Consider the following 18,812-nt stretch of genomic DNA (forward strand, 5'->3'; position numbering starts at 1 on the left):
ATCACTGTTGTATGAGCACTCTTCCTGGTCTGGTCTGGTCCGACAGTTACTCCCTGGCCACAAGCAACTCCACTGTTGGTGCAAGTGAAAGCCGAGGGAAGGAACAGATACAGGGAAGCAGAAAGAGAGGGGGAGAAAGAAGAAATCCGACCAGAGGGAAAAAGGTCCGACCCTATCAATGAGACAGACTCTGAAGGGAAATCCAAAGATGAGTGGTGGTGGGGTTGCACTTTCCCAAACGGTACCTGAACAGATGTCAACATCCTGCTATGTGTGTTGAATGTGCCTCCACGCGGTCAGTCCGCTTCCCCTAGCCAGAGGCAACGTGCAGGACTCGTGTCTGGGACTCAGACCTGGGATCAGGGAGTTACTATAGGATCATCCTATGAGCATGGTGTCCACACAAGTAAAACCCTGAGAAGTTCAGTTTATGTTTTCTTGCTTTTCTAAAAATTTTAATTCTTTTTTTTCTCCCCATATTTTATTAAGAAAAGTTTCAAACACACAGAAAGTTGGGGGGAAAAAAGTTTAAGAAACATCTGTATATTGGGGCACCTGGGTGGCTCAGTCAGTTAAGCATCTGCCTTCGGCTCAGGTCATGATCCCAGGGTTCTGGGATCGAGGCCTGCATCAGGCTCCCTGCTCAGCGCGAAGCCTGCTTCTCCCTCTGCCTGCCGCTCCCCCTGCTTGTGCTCTCTCTCCCTGTCGAATAAAAAATAAAATCTTTAAAAAAAAGAACGAAAGAAATATAAGGTTGTAAGATAACCTAATGGGTTTCTATATTATATATATGTTGTGAAGCTTTATACTTCTAGGAATCATGTAATTAGTTTAAAATGGTATACGTGGCCATTTCTATGAAAAGGTAGACATTCAAGCCCTTGGTCAGAAACATAACCCATATTACAAATGTTTCTATGGGATGAACCATGGGAGACTATGGACTCTGAGAAACAAACTGAGGGTTCTAGAGGGGAGGGGGGTGGGGGGATGGGTTAGCCTGGTGATGGGTATTAAAGAGGGCACGTACTGAATGGAGCACTGGGTGTTATACGCAAACAATGAATCATGGAACACCACATCAAAAACTAATGATGTAATGTATGGTGATTAACATAACATAATAAAATAAAACTAAAAAAACAAAAACAACAACAAAAAAACAAATGTTTCTATGGAAAAACAAAATCAACTTAAATTTGACTTACTAGACCTTTTCCAGGAATACAGTCCTCACCATGGGGAAGTTTCATGCAAAATCAAAGGAAATATAATAGAATAGCTTTTTGAAGGAGGCATCCTGCTTACCACTTGCTTTTTCTGGTACGTGTGGATTATACCTGTTTTACACTGACTGACTAGTTAGTTAGTTATTATTATTATTATTATTATTTATTTATTTATTTATTTATTTATTAATTAATTAATTAAGAGGCAGGGGTGGTAAGGGACAGAGGGAAAGGGAGAGAGAGAATCATAAGCAGGCTCCAAGCCCAGCACAGAGCCCAACGCAGGGCTTGATCTCACATCCCTGAGATCATGACCTGAGTCGAAATCAAGAGTCAGACGTTTAACTGATTAAGCCACCAGATGCCCCACACTGACATGTAATTTAGGTGGTTCAAACCAAACACTAGGTTAAGTCCTTACAAACTGGCGTTACAAAAGAAGAAGACACTTACCAGACTGGTGCTGTGAGTAGGCTCTGGCACAGCCTTGGCTGAGGCTTCTTCCCGGCCCGCCACATTCACCCTGGTGGCATTTTCCTGGGCCAGCCCGAGGCCCTGTCCACTGCTCGTACTCCTCAGCTTATCTGCAATTCGCTGGTTTTCTTTCTCCAGCTTGATCTTGGCTAATTGTGCTTCCAACATCCAATGTTCTTTTTCCTGCTCCAGTTTAGAGATCTTCTCCAAACTCTGCTGAACCTTGAAAAGCAATAGAGTTCTGCACCTTAGAGGATGATGCAGATAAAACTTAGTGGCTCAAGAAAGGCTTCACAGAACATCAACCCCAACTACCTCCCAGAAGTAAAAACAAAAAAGCCTGATTGTTAAACACGGAAAAGGAAATACTGAACAAGACACAAAAAGCACAAACAGAAACTGAGAGAGTGGAGAGTAAAATTAAGAATCTCTATTCATCAAAAGGTATCATTAAGAGAGTGTAAAGGAAAGCCACAAAATGGAAGGCATCTGCAAAGCATATATCCAACAGAGGACTATTATCTAGAATATATAAAGAACTTCTATAAATTATAAGAAAAAGATGGACAACCCAGTAGAAAAATAGAAAGAAAAAAAAAAAAGACTTGAACAGACACTGAACAAGACTAAAAACATAAAAAAAGAAGGTATTCACTGTCACTATCAAGAAAAAGCAATTTAAAACCACCCACATGATTACAACTAAAAAGACAGAAAATACAAAGGTGGGCATGTTTGTGGAGCAGTTGGAACTACCATCTAGTGCTGGGAGGACTGGAATTTGGGACAAACACTTTGAAAAACCGTTTGGCTGGATCTTTAAAGCTGATGACATCCTATCCTATGCCCCAGCAATTCTACTTCCAGGTGTATCCCCAACAGAACAGTGTGCATATTTACCAGAGACATGTGTAAGGATGCTCACAGTAGCACCAGGATAGCCAAACACCTGAAACTACCCAAATACTCCCAGGTCGTAAAAAAGAATACTGCCTATTCACACAACAGAATACTCAACAACAATGAAAATGGACAGATCACAATTACATATAACACAAATGAGTATTACAAATATGTTGGACAAAAGAAGCCAGACCTGAAAGAATATATGTTATATAACCTCATTTCATGAAAAGTCCATTTACTGAATTTTTACACTAATCTTAGAGCGCAGGATGATGGATCTCTTTGGAGGCAAGGAGAGTAATAACTGGAAAGGGGCACGAGGAAGGCTTCTGGCAATTTTTTTTTAAAGGTAATACTTTGCATAAAGAAATGTTCTTTTTAAAAAAATTTATCTAAGCTGCTAGTTACATCAGTATGTTCACTTGTGAAAATTCACTGGGCTATATATATACAGTTGACCCTTGAACAACCCAGGTTTGAACTACGTGGATCCACTTATACAAGGATTTGTTTCAATACATACAGTACAGTACTATTAACGTATTTTCTCTTATGATTTTGTTAATAACATCTTTTCCCTAGCTTACTTTATCGTAAGAATGTGGTATATAATACACATAATATACAAAATATGTATTAATCAGCTACTTATGCCCTTAGTAGGGCTTCCAGTCAACAGTAGTTAAGTTTTTGGGGAGTCAAAAGTTCTACATGGATTACTGACTGCACGAGGGAGGGGAGGTGTCAATGCCCCTAACCCCCATGTTGTTCAAGGGTCAACTATACATTAAGTATTTGTATACTTTTTTTAAGGATGTTATACTCCATTCAATAAGAAGTTTAAAAAACTAATTATCAGGACAAATAAAAGTTTGAGAATTACATGAAAATAAAAGCAAGCTTGCAGTGAGTTCCAAATGTTTTACCAGCTATCATGGCTGAGCAATTACCATGCAGCAGACACCGTTCATGGTACTTTCCTGCCATTAACCCACTGAAGCCTCCCAGTCCTTCAATTCTCATTTCTCAAAGAGCCAAACTAAAGCTCCCAGAAGCTGAACCACCTGCTAAGCTAGCAAATGGCAAAGCAAGGATCTGGGACCCCATCTGTCTGGCTCACAACTCTGATTCTTTTCACCGTATCACACTATCTCCCCTTGGCTCAATTAATCCTTCCACGACCCTGAAAGGCAGGTATTATCCTCACTGCAGAGAGGCAGGAAGTGACGCCCAGTACTTATCAGACTAGCCTGCAGCTGGTCAACAGCAGAGTGGAAAAAGCAACAGCTCTGAAGCCAGACAGCTCTCCCCACTTAACTAGCTACGTTGGGTAAAAGCTGCTTACTTTCTTGGAGCCTTACTTTCCTTGATAAAATAAGAAGAAAATGGAAAGTCAATTTTTAAAGTGTTCTCCATTTTATTGTTTATCCCAGGAATTTTGTTTTTCAGGAATTACTCTCTGAATTAAGTTTTCAGTTCCAACATCCTAGCATATTCATGTGGAAAAGATAAGTGATATGTGCCAGCATGGACAAAATAGTCTTGGGTGAATTTATCTGCACTCTCTTTTAAGATAAATACTTCCAAAACTTAAAGCAAATCTGCTGTTGAAGGGAATAAATCTCTGACAAAAGCTAAACCGGTGTCAGTGGGCACCAACTTCTGGAAAAGTTAGTCCCTCCCACCTCCACCTAGCCCCCAAGTTCAAATGACCAACTAAATGAACACTGGAAATTTTTCATTACTGATCATTTAAGAAATAAAAATAATGGAGTCTCTAGCTCCTCCCCCTTTTTTGCTTTATTATTCCCTACATTTAAATCTAGTGCCTAGAGAAAAAAAGAATCACTGTGTCCCAAGTGTGTTGATATTACATTAGTGGCAATTACACCACCAACTGAATCAAGATGACTTAGAGTATCAACAAACGTTCTTCAGTGAATTATGCTTATGGTGCTTTTCTAGCATGTGTTAAACCACTAATTTTACATGTTTACTTATATAACCTTTTAAATTGTTCTGTGTTAAAAGCCTTTTCCAGGGGATTTAACATTTATGCTCTTTTAACAAGTAGCATGATTTGCCAGGCGCCATACCTGTTGGGCAAGGCCTTCTCGACTTTCCGTAGAGCTAAGAAGGACCCGGCGGTTTGCCAGTGCTTCTTCGTAAGGCACAGACTCCACAAGGGGCTATGGAAAAAGCATCATAAGAATTCAAGAAAAAGATCATATTATTCCCTGATCCTATCTACACAATAAGAATGCTAAGTGGGGTTCAATAATAAATTCAGATATACGCCAACATACACTACTTCATTTACTAATGTGACAAGGAACTTTTTTAAAGAAAAATAATGACGAGGGACTTGTCATTCCAGTTATAATCTACACTAACTAAAACCATAGGGACTTGTACCGAATACCATATGATTTCACTTCTATGTGAAATCTAAACAACAAAACAAATTTAAAAAAAAACAAAACAGAAACAGACTCAGATACAGAGAACAATGAGATGGTTGCCGGGTGGAAGGGGGGTGGGGGGATGGGCAAAATAGGGACAGGGGATTAAAAGGTACAAACTTCCAGTTATAAAATAAATAAGACACAGGGATACACACACACACCATAAGGAATATAAATAATAAGTAACAACTTTGTATGGTGACAAACAGTAGCTAGACCTATCTTGGTGATCACTTTATAATGTATAAAAATGTTAAATAACTATGCTGTACATCTGAAACTATATAACATACATCTCTTACATCTCAATTAAAAAAAAAAAAAAAAGCAGATTGTCAGGAGATGGGGCAGAGAGGCAGGAGTAAAGATTACTAAGGGGCCGGCACGTGAGTGGCTCAGTCGATTCAGCGTCTGCCTTCAGCTCAGGACATGATCCCGGAGTCCTGGGATTGGGTCCCACATCGGGTTCCCTGCTCTGCGGGGAGCCTGCTTCTCCCTCTGCCTCTGCCTCTGCCTGCCACTCTCTCTGCTTGTGCTCTCTCTCTCTCTCTCTCTCTGTGTCAAATAAATAAATAAATAAAATCTTAAAAAAAAAAATACTAAGGGGCATTGTCTTGACCATGATTTCAAGAGTGCAGACATATGCCAAACCTATCAAATTTTATACTTCAAATATATGCAGTTTTTGTATGCCTATTAAATCCCCAATAAAACTTTGCAAAACCAAAAAAAACAGACAGATAAAGGAAGACGACAGAAAATCTAGAAACAGACAAATGCAGAGACAAAAAATGTATTATATGATAAATGGTGCATTTTTTTAAGTCAATGGAGAAAGAACAGACTATCAGATAAATGCTATAAGGACAACCAGTTAATAATTTAGAAAAATAACTACTTAGATTCCCTGTTTCACACCTACATCAGAATGAATCCAAGATGGATTAAAGACCTGAATTTAAAAATTGAGACCATGAAAATAATGGAAGAAAATGTAGGTGAACATTTCTGTAATCTTGAAAAGTACCCCTGGCTGAGAATCACCACCATAAAGACTGGTTTAATGATATAAAAATTAAAACTTCTATTTTGAAAAAAATACTGGAGCAAACTGGGGGGAAAATACTTCCAACAAAGACACAGAATTAACATTTTTATTATAAAAAAACTAAAAATAAAATAAAATTCTTAGTATAATAGGGAGCTCTTTCAACCCTAATTAGGAACATCTATCTAAAAATAGGTCAACAGTGAACAGAGAATTGACAGAATGAATACAAACGATGACTTTATGAAAGGACGTTCCACTTCAATAAGCAAAGAACTGCAAATTAAAATAACAGTAAGAAACCTCTTGTCTCTGAGATGGATAAATATTAAATTCATGGGTTAAATTTATACTTCTACTGCTGGTAAACTATAAATAGGTAACCTTCTGAAGTGCAGTCTGGAAGAAATGTGCCAAAATTTGAAAGAGTCACACACTTTGAACCAGCAATTCCATTTTGGGAAATTAATCTTAAACATATAATTAAGTTAATTAGACAAATATAAGGAGATAGGTAGCCTTATACAGTGCTAGAAGGGCAAAACAGTACAGCTATTCTTAAGGGCAATTTGCAATAAATATTAAAATCTAAAATGTGCACACCACACGATCTAGAACATTCTACTACTCAATATTCCATACCTGTGCCTGAGGCATTTACAAAGTTATCCACTGCAGTATTATCATAACAGTAAAAAACTGGAATGAACCTAAATGCCCACCAACAGAGAACACCTAAATGAGCCACAGAACATTCATATTATAGAATTCTATGCTGTATTTAAAAGGAATATAGTAGCCACCATATGTAATGATACAGACCTCTAAAACATTTTTTTTCATTTTTTTAAAGTATAACGTGACAATGTTACATTAGTTTCAAGCGTACAACATAGTGATTCAGCAATTCTATACATCTAAAACATTTTAGTTTTTTTTTAAGTTTATTTATTTTTTTTTAGTAATCTCTACACACAATGTAGGGCTCAAACTCATGACCCAGAGATCAAGAGTTGAATTCTCTTCCAACTGAGCCAGCCAAGCACCCCTAAAATATTCTAAATGAAAAAATCATGTGGCACAATGAAACATGCATTTAGGTTAAAAAAAGAAAGAAAATTCTATTTATTGTATATTGTCTATAAGTTTATATAGATGCATGTAAATTCTCCAAGATTTTGGAAGGTTACACATCAAACTAATTACTATAGTCAGCTCTGGAAAGAAAGTGAAATTAGGGACTGTACTTTACCTGTAATGTAATATAAGAATGTGTTTATTATACATTATGTGTAACTAAAGGTTTTTAAAAATAAGGGGAAAAGGTAAAAAATGCACAAAGTTACAGGTTCAAGTATATCTACTGTAGCTCTGCATATAATAGTGAAAAAGAGAAAACCACCTAAATATCCACGAGCAATGGACTGGTTAAATTATGACACATTTACAGAATGAAATACTGTAACAATTTATATCTACAGACATATTATTTGCTATATAAAAATCATAATTTTTATATCTCCGATTCACTATGAAGAAAAAAACAGATTCTAAAACAGTGTATGGGGGCACCCGGGTGGCTCAACTGGTTAAGGGTCTGCCTTCGGCTCAGGTCATGATCCCAGGGTCCTGGGATCGAGTCCCGTGTCATGCTCCCTGCTCAGCGGGGAGCCTGCTTCTCCCTCTCCTTCCCCGCTCTGGCCCTGCCCCCTGCTTGTGCACTCTCTCTCTCCTCAAATAAATAAAATTTTTAAAATAAATAAATAAAACTGTACGTATTCAGATACACTTTGCTTTTTATAACATATATATGTGTGTTTCCTTGTGCATGTGCAGCACGCATGTACTACAATTTTCCTGGATACAGATATACTCTAATAAAACTTAATGGTAGCTACCTCTGGGTGGTGGGATTTGGTACAATTATAATTTTCTTCATCATGTACTGCTTTATCTTCTGATTTCTTTTTTTTATTTATTTATTTAAATTCAATTAGCCAACACACAGTACATCATTAGTTTCAGATGTAGTGTTCAATAATTTATCAGTTGCATAAAACACCTAGTGTTCATCACATCAGGTGCCTTCTGATTTCCTTTTGCAACGACCTTGTTTTCTTATATTCGGGAAAGAATTATAGATGTATTTCCATTTTTTTATGTTTCTACAAGTTTGAGATTTCTGAAGTTGGATACTTACTGGCTGCCTGGCTGCCTCATTCTAGACACTCCTACCAGGCACTTGGGGACATGAGTCCAACATGGCCTATGCACAGATCACATGTTAATTGAGGTTTGGGTCTCTGTCACCTTTTCCTTCCCGAAGACCTCCCCCAGTACCCACCAACCACCCGTGCCCCCAGTTGTGTAAAATCTAAACGATATGAACTGTGCAGACTCTCGCCATTCTCTGGAACGATTCCTGATTTGCCTCTGATGTAAATTCAACAGCAGCTCACAAACCTTTCTCAGAGCCTTCATGTAGGCAGCAGCTTTTTTCTTGTACTGCAGCATGCATTCAGCTGAAAGAGGACTAATGAAGTCACTCGCTGCTTTAGGACCATAGCTCAGAGAAGCAATGAAGTAGTCCACGTTGTTGCTGAAGAAAGACGCAATCTAAATCAAGTGTGACAAGAAGACAGATTTTGTTTTCCAATAATATATCTAACATATATATATACCTAATAGTTTTCGGACCAGAGCGAAAGGTGCTGGGAATGGAAATGAAATTTCAACACCTGCCCCAAAGCCCACATTTATTTATTTGAGGAGAATACCTAGAGCGATGATTTGTAATAAAAAGACAATACCGGTAGAAAGATTGAGACCAGACTTCTGACAGGTCTTAAGGTAAACAACTCCTATTCTTCCTGAAAACCAAGACTAATTCTAGTTTATTCTGTAAACGATGTCCATGAGCTATTTACCTCATTAATTTCTGCCACTACTCTCAAAATATCTATGTTTGGATTTATACATTCTATTTGTATTTTAACTCTGAATGCTTCAAATTCCAACATGAGACACGACATGGCATCTTGGAATATGTTCACTCTATTTAAACTTAATTCTGTAAATCTCAATTTGTGAATTACACATATAATAAAGACTAGCAATTTAGTAGACCCTGTCATTAACAGATTAAACATGAGTTAAATCTGTGTAAGCAGCCATGAAGATCTACAACTGAGCCATGACTTTGAATCTACAGTGCCGTATGAAATGGTGATATAAATAAAAATGTCTGAAAAGGTTATTAGCCGGAAAAATTAAAAAGTCTTGGCTACATTAAAGAATACCCTATTTTGATAAATAAGAAGTGACTTACAGAACAAAATATCCTACACGTTGGCAGAAACTGCTCAAAAAGTAAGCAATGAATCACTAATGGTCTGAAAGGTTTTATTTTTCATCACTTTACTGTATCAAGAGAAATTCTATACTAGGTAATATTCAAGAAGATAAAGGATTCTAAAACTCTTGAGTCTTATATTCCTTGTAAACGACATGGAGGGTTTGCATTTGGGTCACTGCAGCATACGGTGAGGTTTATTTTCTCTCCTCTTTCTAATATTTCTACATTTTCTAAATGTTCTTCAATAGGCGTATATTACATTTTCTCACTGGGCTTCTAAAAATTATAAACTATAAAATTTAGTTTGATCGAATCACATTAGCTAAGTATCAAGCTGCCACCAACTAACATTAGTTCAAATACTTACTTCAGTTAAAAACCATGTACAAAAAATTCAGAATGAAGATCGTAGACCTGTCCTTGAGACATTTTAAAGTTTCAGGTAAAGCAAATCTAAAATTAGCTGTGAAGGATCCACGTATTTAATATTTCAGAGTTTTCATAAAAGTTGAAAAATGCAGAGACTCCTCTAAAATGCCAATGTTCTCTTTTTCCAGAATTTTTTGTAACTGAATCAAAGTTAGAATTATCTTCAGAAAGCTACAGCATGCCTGTAGATGCAAGTGTTCAAAAGGGGGCAATGGGGATGGTCTTCTTGCTGGAGAACCCTGGAGGCACAGATCTGTGAGCTGACAGAACCTAAAGATAACACCTTTTAATGATGGCCCCAAGCTCTAGCAAAGTGTCACTGAATATATAAAATGATCTGTGATCACTTCTGATTAACTTAATTACCTGAAAAAAATATGTTTCTATAAGAGGCAACTTGTCAGAAAAATAATGGTATATAAACACAGATGGAGAAATTTCCTTGAGAAATTAGGATGCATCAACTGAAATAAATGGGCTAAGATAGCTCTACATGCAGTCCTTCCAGTTACACATATATGGGTAGTTCTCAGAGAAATCTGAATCAGTAAAGCTGTACTGAGAATGTGACAACTGCTAAAATCAGAATATCCAAGAGAGAATTTTTAGAGAAAGTGCATTTTGGTCAGTTTACAATAATAATTAAGTGCTTAATGAGCCAAATAATCATTATCTAATATTAATGGTTCAATGAAAAGACACATGTTGAAGTCACCTTAAAAGCACTTGTTAGGAAATAAAATCACAGAAGCAGCACTGTGACAAAAAACTAGGAGGGAAAAAAACCAAAATATTAACAAAGGTTTTACTGGTTCTTTTTTTTTTTTATAGAAGTTCCCAATTTCTATAAAGCAGACATTTGATATGCACAAAGATGTATACTGATCATCAAATACCTCCCTAAAAACTAAACTGTGAGCAAGTGACTCATTACAAATGCTAACAACAGTCACTCCCATATTGCTTTAAATATTGTATAGGGAGACAACTTTATTTTATAAAAAAGTCTGATATTCCAAAAATCCTTTTAAAGGAGCTTACTTAAGAATTAAAGTTCATGTCACTATAAACCAAGAAAACTTACCTTTCCTGCTCCATTTGTTAATGCTGCTACCGATGACAGGATACAGTCATTAGTTGTAATGAGCTTCTGTGTTGCTGTGGGAAGTTCATGCTCTATTGTAGCTTTCTGATTGTAATGTTTAGAAATATCTATAAAAGCAATCAAATGAAAACTCTTACTATCCATACACAAGTTGCACACAACCAGCCCATTAACTTCTCATATCTACTCTTAGAGACTTACACAGTAAATTTGAACAACAACAACAAAAAGGTCCCAACTCTATCAGGATTGTCCTGAATATCAATTAGGTCACAAATCCATGTGAAAAGACTAGAGACAAGTGAGGGTCTGTGTCTCTGTTACAACTACCAGCTTGTGGCTCTGATTATCCCTCATCTGAGCTTTTGCCCTTCTTCTAGGGCTGGGTAAATGACCCTGAGCAGTTATTTCCCAGTTAAAAATGCTGTTTTGATAGTCTGGGCAGGCACAGATGAGAATTTATCTCGTCCTTCTATAAGCTAACTGTGAGGCGGGAACAGAACGACTCACAGAGGTACAATGCCCCACAATCCTTACTGGCCTGCAGCCAGTTTGCTGGCACACACCCCGACACTGACACCGACAAGGGTCTGCACAGCCAAACCAGGATGGAATGCTCCCGTGTCTGGCTTCCTGGGCCACTGCCCCCGGTCCCAGAGTAGTACAACAAAGCCTGTGGTTAGCAAAGCACAGGACAGAGACTTAGACATAAAAGCGTTAAAAGAAACTGTAGTAGGTGAAACTGGCCAAACAACTAAGCTTGGCATTTTCTGGGTCTCTGAGAAAGAATGATTTTGTCCCAAAAATAAGGGATAATGGGAGAATTCTTAAAGACAACACTGATTTACGAGGAAGGGTAATGATATTTTTAAATAATAAAGTGTTCACAATTCATTCTCCTCTGAATTTTTTAGAATACTTCAGGTACAACAGCATCAATTATCATCATCAACAAAGCTAAAAATAAATCACAAAATACAAAAATAATTTTTATAACAGGTGTGTATGCCAAGAATTGCATTTATTCAGAATCAAGGAATCTAGCTGATTTCTGACTGGATAATTAAAAAGAAATAAGACTAGTTAGAAAGAAATGGCATTTGAGATTTAACCTGATATCATGATATGTTAACACAAAAATCACTGTTTTATGAATAGAATTATTTTTACTAAAATTTTAAAACTGGGGAATTGTTTTATTTATATATTTAATAGACATAAATTTGTAAACTATAATTTAAGATAGTTTTGGATTCACAGAGAAGTTACAGAGACTTTCTGTATACCCTTTAGCCAGCATTCCCTACCGTTAACACCTTACATTACTATGGTACACCTGTCACAGCAAAGGAGCCAACTAATTGGTACATTACTATTATGTTTATATTTTTAAAAATAAATGATTATCCTCTATATATTCCTACGATATCCAAGTGAATAAAAATTCAATTGGAACAGTGAACATTTTTTTTAAAGATTATTTATTTTAGAGACAGAGAGGGAGAGCAGGCAAGAGGGAGAGAGAATACTCAAGCAGACTCCCTGCTGAGCACGGAGCTCAACGAGGGGCTTGATCCCAGGACCCTGAGATTATAAACTGAGCCAAAATCAAGAGTCATCCGCTTAACCGACTGAACCACCAGGCATCGCACTGAACATTTTTTATATACAGAACTGCTAGCCCCTAACACAGACATTTCCTTTCTACACACCACAGAAAGTTATAGTCACTATTTTACTGGAAGTACACAAATCTTGGTTGGCAGGTAATCTTAGGTGACTGGTAGATGACTGAGATACTTAGGGAAGTCATACAGTACTTTGAACGCTGACATGGTTCCCACTGAAACAGCGCCACTGTAGTTTGACTACGAATTCTCCTGATCCAATTGTTCACTCTTTATTGAGTCCAAAGATTTCAATTATTTAGGGTGTTCCTTGACATTAAATTTTAAATCCAAGAAGAACAAAGAAACCATGTGACCTAGGCCAGAGATTTCTTTTTCTTTTTTTTTTTTTTTAAGTTTTTATTTATTCATTTGACGGAGAGAGCACAAGAGGGGGAATGGCAGGCAGAGGGAGAAGCAGGCTCCCCGCTGAGCAAGGAGCCTGATGCAGGGCTCCATCCCAGGACCCTGGAATTATGACCTGCGTCGAAGGCAGATGCTTAACCGACTGAGCCACCCAGGCACCCCGAGATTTCTTTTTATGTTTCCTACGGTCTACCTGCTTTAGACCTGAGATTTAAAATCAACAATTCTCACTTAGAATTCCCTTGTTAAAAGATTAATTCATTCCGATTTTAAATCCATGTAGGATTGACATGTTTATAAATCTCTAGCTCTCTTTTTACACTGACACCTGGCTGCCTGCCTCCTAACTCAGATCAAGCAATTATTCAGGGCAAAGTAGCAAGGGAAGAGGTTTGAGAGTTCTCTGAAACACAAAGCTTCTTCTGTTAATGCCAGCTGATGTTCACTGAGTCTCCCTGAGAGATACACAGCAGTCTTCCAAGCTAGGTAAGAAGACAAATTTGAACTGTAAACCTAGCAATAGGACCCCATAATCTTGCCAATCACCCTTCATGTTTCCCAGTATTCTCTCTTTACATTATGTTTGCAAGGACAGAAACAAGTGGAGGCACTTAGTGGGCTGGGGGGAGGGGACGGACACTGATCCTCCCGTAAGTTCCATCAGCTCACGCCTCAAATAACAACAGTAACATTCTTTGATTTGGACGGCTTGGTGTCTTCTTAATCTTATGTAATATATTAATAAAAGCATCTGTATAGGGGGGGCCTGGTTGGCTCAACTGGTGGAGTGTGCGACTCTTGATCTCAGGGTTGTAGGTTTGAGCCCTATGTCGGGTATGGAGATTACTTAAAAAAAAAAATCTTAAAAAAAAAGCATCTGTATAAAATTATAAATTAAAATAGAAATATAAATAAAATCAAGATTCTTTTTAATGTAAAGGAAGGTTTAAGACCCTTCTCATCGGACAGCTACCCTCCACCACTCTAGCCCCTTCTTTAGAGAAATGCGAGAAAAACCACTAGCGAGAAGAAATCATTATCTCGGCATAGCAAAATTTAGAAAATAAAACCAAAAAAAAAATGTGGCGACAGAGCTACCTGGGGTTTCAATGGCCCAGTTCTAGGTTAACTAAAGTTCTGGAAGAAAGGACCACAGCTAGATCTGAACTCCCCAAACCAAAATCTGCACGGAAAATAGGCACCAGGCCCTTGGGTTCTCCACACACCAGACTAGTTCTGCTGGTTTGGGGCTAACTATTGTCACCTGCCACAAAGACTGTCTATTCAAGCTGTGATTCCTGCAGCCAGGGCTAGCTCCAGAAGTACAGTAATTTTTTAAATTCCTTATAATTGAAGAAAAGCCACAAAAAGGCCCATTCTCCACACTGAATGGTAAGGTGGTGCTAGGTGAGACTATTGGCACTAACTACGAATGATTCCCAGTCCTATAGGTTGCATGCCAATCTACAGAAGGGCCTGAATATACACATCTTGTACATGATTTCCAACACTCTTAAGTTTTTAAAATTATTTTCTGTGAAACTAGTAACTGGTCCCTAATTGTTACCTCCACACCACAAGGAATAATCTAGGCTATTATTAATCTGGGCTATTTCTGATAACTGCTTCTGCCCTTTCCTCCTTCCCCTACCCCAACTGCCTTCAAAAGGAAAAGGAAGGAAGAGAAAAACCTAGAAGCCATGCAGACCTATAGATTAAAAAGTCAACTCAGAATCACAGTTAGCTAAGAAGCATATGAAATGTCCTTCAGGTGACTGTATTCTTAGTCCATAGCAATTAAACACTGACCAGAGTGTAAAACCAGACCTGCACTTTTCAAGGTTCCCCTGAACAAAACAAGACTTAAAATGGGCACTTTCAACATAAAAATGCACAGGATGGTGGAAAGTTAGTACACTCTTTCTTGGAACTTTAAACCCTGGTTTCCTCAATTCCTTCATGCTTGGGCTCTAACAAGTGCGAAGTATTTTGCTAAATGCCTCTGAATAGCATGTCTGACTTGATAAAAGGCACACACCTGCCTTAAATCAGTGCAGTGCATTTTTGGCTAAGTATTGTGCACAAGGGTTTCTCTTCAGCACTTTGTTTACCTTCAGAAATGAAGCAGATGGAAAAAGCAGACGGCAGTGAGCTGTGCACTTCAACAGAAGCCAAATGCTACTAAGCCTTTCTCTAGGGTCTATTAGCCTTGGCAGTATTTGTTTAAATCTCATTCGGGCAGATCTGAGAAAGTAAGACGAAGGTTTTCGGCTTCTTTATGTCCTTTTCAAGCCTCACCTTTCATGACATCATGAAATCCATGCAGAGCAGCACCAACGTTTGTTAAGACAGAACCGTAGTTTGTCCGAAGGAGTCCATCTGGCTCTGTACCTAGGAAACCAAAATCACCAGCCTAAGCATTTCCCCAGAAGACTTCTTCACCTGAAAAACTGACAGCCCACCTTCTTCCTCCACTTTTGGGAAGAGAGAGAATAAATTCTGTCTGTGATATGCTGGAAATTATGGCTCCTGACATCTTTGCAGACACATGCAGATATAACAGTGATAAATATAGACATATCCAACTGATTTGCATGATCCACATCCACAAACAATTTTAATGGTTAAGAATCAAAATTAAATTGTTAGGTAGGATTACATACTTTATGATTCTTTTTGAAATAAAAGTTCGTGAATTTTCACCTTGTTACTACAGAACACATCTCTCATTTTCTTCTTTCTCTACACATTATTTGTTGAATCTCACTAAAAACACCATTATACAGAGTTCCACTTCTGACATGACAGCATGAGCAGCTCCACAGATCCACTCCCCACAAAAAACTGGTGAAAATTATTTTATTTTATTTTTAAAAGATTTTATTTATTTGAGAGAGAGAGAGAAAAAGAATATGAGAGGGGCAGAGAAGTGGGGGAGTGCATAGGAAGAAGCAGACTCCCACTGAGCAGAGAGCCCGACATGGAGTTTGATCCCAGGACCCTGAGATCATGACCGGAACCGAAGGCAGACGCTTAACCAAATGAGCCACCGGGTGCCCCTGAAAATTATAGTGGAGGGGGATTGGAGGGACGGGGTGGCTGGGTGATGGACACTGGGGATGGTACGTGCTATGGTGAGCGCTGTGAACTGTGTAAGACTGTTGAATCACAGACCTGTACCCCTGAAACAAATAACACATTATATGTTAATAAAAACAAACAAACAAAAACAATCATTTAAGACTCTGGAAATGATCCTAAGTGCATACAGCAAATGAAGAAACATTTACTCAAGAAAATCAAGAAAATCTTCTAAAAACAAAGGGAGGAAAAAAATCTTTAACAACTCAGTAAGAAGAGCCAGAATCTGTGGTACTTGAACAAAGACCCATTCCCACCCTCCCTTCACCAGCTAAGTGAGCTACAAATCCCACTCCAGACTGGTGAGGCCAAGAATATAGCTCTCCTCTAACTGCCAGCTGGAGGGCTGCATTTCACCCTTGTCTCCACCTACCTGTTGCTAAAGCTAAGTTCGGGGTGAGTATGACTAAGAGGTGGGAGTTCTCCCACCCAGCCCCAACTCGGGGGATGGAGGTTCTACCCCGAGCACAGTACTGCTGAGTACACTGGGGTTCTCCATACATAGCCTTGCCCCAGCTCATTTTACCCACACTGAAAAAGGCAAGCCAAGGAGACCGGAGGCTGTGGCCCTACTCCTCCAGCCCCCCCCCCCCCCCTCGCCTCCTCCCCCAGCGCTCAGCCACTAAAGCAAGAGTGTTACTCTGAGAAGTGCATCATTGTCCCCATCTCCAGGACCAGAACCATGGCTCAGAGATTTAGTCCAAGGGAGGCAGCACAGGCCTTAAAACAGAAAACTCTGAATCTGTTCCCAAAGGAATTAATTTCATTCTCAACAGAGTATGGAGAAGTTCAAGTCTAAAGGCACTCTCAGGCGCCTGGGTGGCTCAGTTGGTTAAGCAACTGCCTTCGGCTCAGGTCATGATCCCAGAGTCCTGGGATCGAGTCCTGGGATCGAGTCCCACATCAGGCTCCCTGCTCTGCAGGAAGCCCGCTTCTCCTTCGGCCTGTGTTCCCTCTCTTGCTGTGTCTCTCTCTCTCTCTGTCAAATAAATAAATAAAATCTAAAAAAAAAAAAAAAAAAAAAAAAATTAAAGGCCCTCTCAAAAACAATGGAGCTTGTGGTGAAAGCAGTTAACAGGAAATTGGCAGATTCATTAAAGACATAAGTTAAACTGTAGGCTGGCTGGTTTACGGGGGAGGGGGGAGGGAACAGCTAAGAAGAGCCCTCCTGGGATCATAACAAACCTCAAACACTGATCTCAAAAACTATACCCATAAAGAAGCCCAAATTCAAGTGGATCATCTGTGGAGCAATTTATGTCCCAAAGGCATTGTTAAAAACAAGACAGCAGTCAGCCAGCAATCAGTGGAGCTTATCCTTGGTAAGATCAAGAAACAAAACAGGGAAAGGGCCCTGACAAAACCACTGTCACCCCAAGGCAAATGTGCGCATGCCCAAGGCTGAACCCCCTGAGAAACAACATCAGGGTGCTTACTCCGAAAAACTACAAAATAGAATTAAACAAGGTCTACCTAAATGGAAAAATACACCATGTTCATGAACCAGAAAATTTTAACGTCATTAAGATGGCAATATTCCCACATTAGTTTGCCAGGCCTGCTGTAACAAAGTACCACAAAGGGGGTGGCTTAAAACAACAGAAGATAGTTCTCTCACAGTTCTGGAAGCCAAAAGTCTGCAATCCAAGTGCTGACAGGGCCACACTTTTTCCAAAGGCTCCAGAGGAGAATAGTTCCTTGCCTCTCCCAGCTTCTGTTGGCCCCACACGTTCCTTGGCTTGTGGCAGGATTAATTCCAATCCTTGCCTCTATCTTCATATGGCCTCCCTGAGTCTCTCTTGTGTCTCTGTCTCCAAATCTCTCCTTACAAGGATGGCAGTCATTGGGCTGGCAGGGCTCTCCCTAAACTAGTAGAACCCCATCTTATCCTGACTACATCTGCAGAGATCCTATTTCCAAATAAAGTTACATACATCGGCGTTGGGGTAGAATTTCACATATCTTTTAGGGAGACACAGTTCAACCCACAAAACTCCCCAAACTGATCTACAGATTCAATACAATCCCTATCAGAATCCCAGCTGACTTCTTTGTAGAAACTAACCAGCTGATTCTAAAATTCATATGGAATTGTGAGAGAACAAGAACAGCCAAACAATCTTGAAAATGAAGAACAAAGTAGGAGAACTCTCACTTCCTGATCTCAAAACTAACTACAAAACAACAGTCATCAAGACAGTATAGTACTGGCACAGGATAGATACATAAATCACTGGAATAAATCTGAGAGTCTAGAAATAAATCCATACATCTATGATCAACTGATTCTTAACAAGTGTGCCAAGGCCATTCAATAGTGAAAGAAGTCTTTTCAATAAATGGTGCTGAGACAACTGGATAAGCACATGCAAAGAAGGAAGTTGGAGCCTTACCTCACACCAGATACAAAATTAACTCAGAATGGATCAAAGACACATAAGAGCTAAAACTATAAAACTCTCAGAAGAAAACATAGGGGATAATTTTTATGACCTCACATTTGACAACAGATTCTTAGATATGATACCAAAAGCACGAGCAATAAAATAAAAATAAACTGGACTTCATCAAAATAAAAAACTTTCGTGTTTCAATGGATACCATCAAAAAAGTGAAAAGATAACCCA

At 38.7% G+C, this 18,812-nt stretch overlaps 1 protein-coding gene across 2 annotated transcripts in view; it reads right to left on the reverse strand.

Moving 5' to 3' along the window:
- The window catches only part of PPP1R21 (protein phosphatase 1 regulatory subunit 21), a 59,736-nt gene that overhangs the window by 11,670 nt on the left and 29,254 nt on the right, over positions 1–18,812 (reverse strand). The window contains exons 13-17 of one of the 2 annotated variants that reach the window (XM_025868860.2): positions 15,343–15,435; positions 10,991–11,118; positions 8,586–8,738; positions 4,706–4,798; positions 1,683–1,925 (exon numbers count right to left, since the gene is read on the reverse strand). In XM_025868860.2, coding sequence (XP_025724645.1) covers positions 1,683–1,925; positions 4,706–4,798; positions 8,586–8,738; positions 10,991–11,118; positions 15,343–15,435 — 710 coding nt within the window. The remainder of the gene's footprint in view (positions 1–1,682; positions 1,926–4,705; positions 4,799–8,585; positions 8,739–10,990; positions 11,119–15,342; positions 15,436–18,812) is intronic. The other variant, XM_025868861.2, reaches the window with a different exon arrangement.

Source organism: Callorhinus ursinus, unplaced genomic scaffold, assembly GCF_003265705.2.
Source record: "Callorhinus ursinus isolate GAN/ISIS: 27379988/994484 unplaced genomic scaffold, GSC_fseal_2.0 scaffold10, whole genome shotgun sequence".
Lineage (NCBI taxonomy): Eukaryota > Metazoa > Chordata > Mammalia > Carnivora > Otariidae > Callorhinus > Callorhinus ursinus.